The sequence below is a fragment of the Cyprinodon variegatus genome, unplaced genomic scaffold (genome assembly GCF_000732505.1).
Source record: "Cyprinodon variegatus isolate N-32 unplaced genomic scaffold, C_variegatus-1.0 Scaffold809, whole genome shotgun sequence".
In the NCBI taxonomy this organism is placed as follows: Eukaryota; Metazoa; Chordata; class Actinopteri; order Cyprinodontiformes; family Cyprinodontidae; genus Cyprinodon; species Cyprinodon variegatus.
This window is the reverse complement of record NW_015151262.1, coordinates 236,987-244,794: the sequence shown is the minus strand read 5'-3', so window position 1 is coordinate 244,794 and position 7,808 is coordinate 236,987. Positions and strand designations below refer to the sequence as shown.

Sequence of the window (7,808 nt, the reverse complement as noted above, 5' to 3'; positions counted from 1 at the left end):
ATCAGACTCATATTCTGACTAGAATTGAGTAGGAATACGTCAGGCTAGAGTGCACCCTGGACAAGTCCCAAGTCTGTTGCAGGGTAACACAGAGACACGCAAACTATGCACTCACACTCACACCTAAGGGTGATTTAGAGAAGCCAATTAACCTTACATTCATGTTTTGGGACTGTGGTAGTAAGCCAGAGTACCCAGAGAAAACCTGCGCATGCACAGGGAGAAAATGCAAACTCCGCGTGGAAAGACCATGCCAGGTATCGCACCCAGAACCTTCTTGCTGCTAGGCAACATTGCTACCCACTTGCCATAAACAAAGTCATGGGTTGGACTTTTTTAAATGTTGGGTGTGAGATTTGACAGCTGTTATGAAAGATTCATATCATTACTAGGAGGCCAATGAATAACCAGCATCTGTGGGTCTCACTATATCCTCTACACCCAAACCCATCCTTTTCAGATTGCAGCTTTTTCTCTTCAGGTGGGCTGTTTCTACAAAAGGAAATAGAGACGTTCTTTCTAAAAAGATTAAACAATCAGTCTCCTTTGTGTAGAGAACAAATCAGCTGTATCTGTCTTCAAAAAGCTAATCCTCTGGGAGGGAAAGTTATTTTCTGCTTCTTACAGGAATGTAGGCGTTTTATTTAAAGAGTCTTGTCCAAAGTGACAGCTCTCTGGTTTATGAAAAAGATCCACTGCACTTACTATTATGACTTCCAGTTACTGTGCCAGTGATATATATTAACAGTGGTTAAAAGAGCTGACTTGTGCAGAGAATGAACTAAATAGAATATATCAGAAAGAAATAATCTGTCCAAGACTATCTGCAGTACTAACTTATAATTGGCACAGCAGTTACAGACCTAAATGATCCAGTAGTTCTGGGTAAAAATATGGTGTGGAATTAAATGTTTGCTTCGTCATTGTTTCAGATTTATCACTCTTAAACCCACTTTGATAAAAATGCATGATAGGCTGGTGGTTAAAGAAAGGTGTGTTGTCATGGTTGAGTGGAGGTTTTTGAGGACCAAAATGCAGAGATGAGGAGGCGAGGTGAGTTTTGTTGATTTGATCAGGGAGCAAAGGAGAGTAATTCAAGTATTCAACACAGCTAGAAAACAACTACAAAGACACCAAATTACAAAAAAATAAATGAAAATAAACCAAAACAGAGGGCAGAACCCTGACAGTACCTCCTTTCAAGGGCAGATACCAGATGCCTAAAAGTCCAAACGAAAACCTAAAGTCCTAAAAACACAAAACAATCCACCCTGGCTGGGCGGACGGGAGCCCTTGAAGGAGGGGAAGAACTTAACCGAAATCAGTATCCAATAAACAAAAAATAACCCAATCAGGGTGGGCAACGGTGAGGCAGAGACTCTGGTGGCCGAAGGCTAAGCAGAATCCCAGGAGATGGGCTGTGAGGCCAGAGGTGAGGCAGAATCCGTGAAGGCTGGCTGTGAGGCCGGATGCCAGGCAGAGTCTCTGCGGGTTAGAGCCTTGGGAGCCTTGGGGAACCTTTGGGAACATCGACTTAGGCAGAGAGCCTTGGGGACCGCCGAATGTAGCACAGGTGCCTATGAATTTACGGTGCAGCTTGGGACCCATGAAGAGGCGGTGCAGTGCCCGCTGAGGAGCCTCAGAGGTGAGGAGCGCCTGCTGAGGAGCCTTGGAGCAAGGAGCTCCCTCTGAGGGGCCTTGGAGCTTTCACAGCCTTGGAGCTCTGTTCTAAAACAAGATCCATCATTGGGTTCATGGGTGTCTGAATGGCAGAGAGCATGCTCAGGGGTCTCTGGACCCTGACGTGTATTCATATAAAGAGATTTGACTTGTTTAGCATAGTCCACATTTCAGTTTAGAATAGTTTAGTTTATAGATGAATTCATGTTCATTGGGACGATCAGACTGCCCCTTTGAATAATAGAGTGAATTATTGGCTGATTATGAGTTTGGCAAATTAGACCTCCATGCTCCAATTCCTTCACCTTTCATGGAATCAACAGTAAAGGCACTATTGTAGGTAGGAAAGGAGCTCCAGACTGCTTTGCTGAACCTGACAGACTTAAAATTCAAACAGATTCACCAAAATTAGACAAAAAAAAATTGAAAAATGTTGTCAGGTCTGGTGAGTCTTGAGTTCTGCTGCAAAATTTAGATGGTAGGGTCATCAGCATCATGAGAGCATGGATCCATCTTGCTTTGTACCAATGGTTCAGGCTGCTAGTGGTGTAATGCTGTGGGGGCATATTTTGTGGAAACAATTTTGGCTCTGTACTACCAATTAGTTCCAACAACACAGCTTACCTTGAGTATTGTTGCAGCAGGATAATGAAGTCATGACCAAGAATATTGCATGTCTTAGACATAACCTTTCACCGACTTACAAAGCACCTTTAGGAACAATACCCAGAAGACTCACCCCTCACCTGACCCACACTTCAATGAGGCATGTGACCGAAACCATCTGACAAGAGTCAACGACCCTTCAGAACCCCCTAACGATCACTAAAAGAAAAGTCCGGTCACCAAGGAATGAGGAGTGAATCATTATCTATACCTAAAACTAATACGTTTGCAGTGATTTAATGAATTTAGCTTTAATCAGTAATAAAATAAAAACAATAATTTTTGTTGTGATCACTGAGCCCGGGACCGGCCATTTTTGCCCGAATATAGTAACACCTCAGTCCTGATATCTTCCAGCATTGACGTCACGGTGATGTAAGCCTAGTGCCATTCTCCCCGCTTTACAAGCAAAATCAATGGGAACTACAAGACACATCTGCAATGAACTACAATTGTTTTAGATTTCGAGAGGATTTCACTATTGAAATGAGAGCTATAGCATTGTTAGTTTATATAGCTATAAATGGACAATACCCACGAGCATAGCAGTCGGATGTTGTAATACATCGGGTAAAAGGGGGAAAAAAATGTGTTAAGTCACTTTTCTGATTCATGATCCTCCAGTGACAGGTTCGTCATTGGATTACCAACTTGAAGATTGAGGATTTGCCATCGAACTTCTGGCCAGAGAAAAAACATGTGATACATAGCCAACATTTTGAAAAAGAATGTTTTCAAGATGACTTGGATAATAGCACATTGTGACAGACACCAGATACAGCATTGGGACTTTATCAACAGCTGATACCACACCGTGACGTCACAAACTGGTAGGTAGCAGTAGTGCTCTTTGACAAACATGGATGTCTCCGGTAAAGCACATTCAAATGAAATTACTCTTAATTAAAAACACTTATCATTTATTGAGCAGTATGCAAAAATTTCCGGATTTTTTCTTTAACACGCCCAGGTCACCTCCATGGCCAATCCAGTGGGAGGGATCAGAGCCACCTTTTGTTCCCGCTAATTCTTATTAATCTCACCACTAGTTAGAACTGAAGAAGCCTCTTAGATGAGAGGTAAAACATCTTCCAGGAAACTTCACATTCAGTTGCCCAGATTAAAATTTTAAACTTGACTGTGACCTGGATGACAAAGAATTTTCACAGATATAACTGACTTTGATAATGAAAGTGAGTTTCCTAGTTTAAAAATGGCGTTCAAATATGTCTGTGATTCTGAGTCTGTTCATTGTTGAATCAGGTCTAAAGCAGAATATGGTCTGAGGTGGACTTCCATTTGAAACATAGCACTGATACAACATTGTGATGATTTGATGTGATTATCTGCAAACTGTAATACTGTACATGAAACAAACAGCAGAAATTATGTTACAGCATTAAAATATTACTGTGACCATATACGGGATGATTTTTAAAAAAAGATTATTTTATAAGCTCTAGTGGCCTTTTTTTTAAAATCATTTTGAAAGTAAGCAGACAGGAAATGGGATTAGAGAGAGGGGGAAGACATGCAGTAAAGGTCACCAGGCCGGGACACCAACCTGCGAAGAGGACCAACTCCTCAACAACTCCGTCACCACCACATCCAAAGTGAACAGTCTTGTACTGTATTTTCACATCAAATTAACCTTTTAGTTACGACTGAGTATTAGGGCCAGGCTAGAGATTTTTTTGTCTTCTATTTCAAGAATAAATTCGTAACATTACGAGAATAAAGTCGTAATATTAGGAGAATGAAGTCATCATACAACAACCTATTTCAGGAAGAAAGCTTCAGCTCAGACCACCATATGATGTTCGAACAGCACCACCAAACAGCAACCTGAGTCCACTTTGACATTCTGCCCAATTTGATGCTGGTGTGCTAAAAGATTTCCTTATTTGTGAAACCAGAGCTAAAGTATAACTTCACATAATCCGCAACATTCCTTATTTTAGGGAAGAAAGTGCTTCTTGTAAGAGTAATATAAGAATAAAATACAACCGGTTTCATGTAATTTTAGGACTTTATTCTCTTAATATTACGACTTTAATCTTGTAATTTTAGGACTATTCTCGTTGTGACTTTTTTCTCGTAATATTATGACTTTATTCTCGTAATTTTATGACTTTGTTGTCGTAATTTTACGTCTTTATTCACTTAATTTTACGACTTTATTCTTGTAATGTTACGACTTTTCTCTTGTAATTTTAGGACTATTCTCGTTGCAACTTTATTCTAGTAATTTTCCGACTTTCCGTCTCATAATATTACAACTTTATTCTCGAAATAGAAGGAAAAAAAAAATCTGTAGCCTGGCCCTAATACTCCGTCGTATTTAGTAAATTCTTGGAGAAGACTGAAATTTAAACTCTGCCTCAGAGTGGCAGCAGCAACAGTGGAAGCAGCAACCAGTGTTGAACCTTGGTCTCTTGCAGTTAAAAGGTCAGCTCTTCCTTCCCACTGTAATCATATGCTTTGACAGGATGGCTGTAAATTCCATTTCACAGGTTTTCTAGTGTAAAAAAAAAGGAGGATTGTAGACTTCCACCAGTCTGCCATATTTTTGTCTTCAATACCCTAAAGTTCCACATTTATCGGTTGTATCAGTACCGGTAAGTATAATCAGCCGGGAGATGGCCAGACATTGTTCCCTTTTGAAAAGAGGTTTTCCAACATCACAGACAAAAATGTACCTTTAGGACGCTGCTCTTATTTTACATGATTGTACAGTTATAATACTCTACCCACCACAAAAAGTGTATGATCTTTGACTGTATGATCTGGTTGAACTGTAAAGTGCCTTGAGATGACATGTGTTGTGAATTGGTGCTATATAAATAAACTGAGTTGGGTGGACAAACTGTGTTTTAAGAGTAACGAAAAGCATTACTTTAGAATGGCAGACAAAAAACCTGATGTCAGTTTTTCAGAAAATGTTCACACCTAAAAAGTTGTGTGTGACCAAGGAGGACCCACGTCCTCACTAATCCTAGTTCTGCCAGGAGGTTTTGGAACAGATCCCTGCTCAATACTTGCATAAACTTGCCTTGTTAAAGGATGCTGCAGTAAAAAGCAACAGCAAATGTTTAATGTGTATTGCTGTCATCATAGAGACTTGTTTTTTCTTTATGTCAAAGGTTGTCAAACTGATGGTCCACCTGTTCATGGATGAGAGATGGTGTAAAAATATAGCTTAATTAGGAAACCCCATCCTAAAGCAGATAATTTGAACTTTGAGGAGCCAAATCTCTTCCTAACCTCTGTGCATTATGTTAAAGGTGTCTTAATGAACATTAAATAAAGGTGATTTATAGCAGGTCTTCTCATGCTCCCAACTTGTTCTGAATGTAGCTTCTTTGTCAGAACTATCCTATCAAAGACCTCACTTATTAGCTTTTATAAATTACTCTCTGTTTTTGTGTTTTGTTTTAGGTTAACCAGGTAAAATAAAAGAAGCGAGTGGACATCACTACCAGCACCTCCCTCTCTCCTCCACCAGGGATCAGCATTGTGTTAATCTGACGTGACTGCAACAAATGGGTTTTAAAATGTACCCCAAGAATGGCCATGCTATGGAGAACAATCCTCACACACGAAGCCGTGATGAGTCAACATTCAAGATTTCATCTGCTCCAGATTTCATTCCAAAAACTGAAAAGGAGCTAAAACTGAGCACAAAAGAAGAAAGATTTTACAAAAACTCTGCACTGATCTTAGATTCAAGTAGTCAAGTGTACTCAGGGCTGGACGACAATTCAACAGAGCCACACGAGTCCCTGACAGAGTCCTCCAATGTTACCTTTGTTGACAGCTACACTCTGGAGGAGTCTGTGGATAATCACAGTCTGAATGAAGTTGGGATGATTTACCTCAAGGAGTTTGTGTTGATAGATGACGATGAAGATGGGGACATGTCGCTGAGAGAGAAAACAGTCACAGACTTCTCAGTCAGGGATGGGAAAGCTGCAGACCTAGTGTGTGGAAGGCTCCTGTCCACATCCACTGGCTTTGACTGCAAGGATGAATCTTCATTTCATGGTCCCACTTCACCTGAGGAGGTCAGGGCAGAGCACAAAAAGAACTGCTGTTTCTGCACCCTGCTGTGACTGTTGTAAAACCTAGACTAACTTCTTTATAGCCAGAACAATTGTTTTTAAAGTATTCATTCTTGTTGAACTGTTATAACTGATATTAATATTGATTTTCATTACTACTAATGGATTTAGCCTAGGTTTGATTGTATGCAACGGATAAGATATTATACATATACATCCAAGCATACATACTTGCACCAATGTTGTTGCTGATAATATATGGAGTTTCCCTAAATACAAAAACAAAGAATCTAGGTATTTCAATTGCAATTTATTTAATTGAACAACAATAAGTTATTTTGAAGTGGAGGTGCAATCTTGTTTGATTGATCTGCATTTATAATGGATGGTCTGAGACTTTTTTTGGTGGAGCCTCCTCTTACTGTAAAATTAGCTGTAAAGCCAGTTCTCTTTGCAAACAAGCTCAGTCAGATTGTAATAGGAGTCTTTGTGAACTTTACTTTTCAAGTTTTTTTTTTTTTCAGAATCTGTCATGGATTTAGATCTGGACTTCGACTTGACAATTCTATCGTAAGAAAAGGCTGTGATTCAAAATACCCAATTGTAGCCCTGACTAAAAGGTGTTCTTGAAGCTAAGCTTCCAGGCTAGTCTCAAGATTTATACAGAGGTGTCACGTAACTAAATATAAAGACTTAATTAATGCTGTAACTTCTATGGTATCTGTACTTTACCTACTTGAGTGTTTTAGTCTTTTTACTTTTACTACCTATATGTAAACACAAATCTCTTCTTTTTATTCGCTACTTTCTCCAAACCAACTCATTACTTTTATACATATTGACAACAGGACATTACAGCTGCAAAAAAACTGAAGGGAAATCTAGAGCCCAAAGAGAATCTGTTTATTTAGAGCCCAGCTTGTCTATAGAGAAACATCGAAAGCAACACGAATAATGACGGGTTGCATATGATAGATCAGTTTCTGAGACTTTATTAAATGGTACATAATCATCATTTACATGTTGACTTTGATGAGGAGATGTTTGATTTCAGTTTGAACTAAATTTGCAACATTTATGATGTGAATACTAGAGCTTTAAAAGTGTTTCACTGCTCATGGGGGACCTCTATTCCATCCAATTTATATTCAATTCACAAAACATGACATCTCAAGGCGCTTTATAATTCAACCAGATCATACAGTCAAATTGACTCAAAGTTTTCTATCTAAGGAAAAGCAGTTGATTGCCTCGACTCACTGACTCAAAGGCAATCCCTCACACTAAGAATGCTTGTAGCAACAGTGGAAAAGAAAACCTCCCTTTTAACAGGAAGAAACCTCCAGCAGAACCAGACTTAGTTTGAGCGGCCATCTGCCGAGGCCGATTGGGTTTTAGGAG

The 7,808-nt window shown here is 39.5% G+C and overlaps 1 protein-coding gene across 1 annotated transcript in view; it reads left to right on the top strand.

Moving 5' to 3' along the window:
* Positions 1 to 6,813, top strand: part of LOC107098776 (paralemmin-2-like) — a 7,914-nt gene extending 1,101 nt beyond the window's left edge. Inside the window, exon 2 of the mRNA XM_015396619.1 lies at positions 5,785 to 6,813. Within this exon, the coding sequence (XP_015252105.1) occupies positions 5,889 to 6,458 (570 nt within the window). The 5' untranslated portion in view covers positions 5,785 to 5,888 and the 3' untranslated portion in view covers positions 6,459 to 6,813. The remainder of the gene's footprint in view (positions 1 to 5,784) is intronic.
* The last annotated feature ends 995 nt before the right edge of the window (positions 6,814 to 7,808 follow it).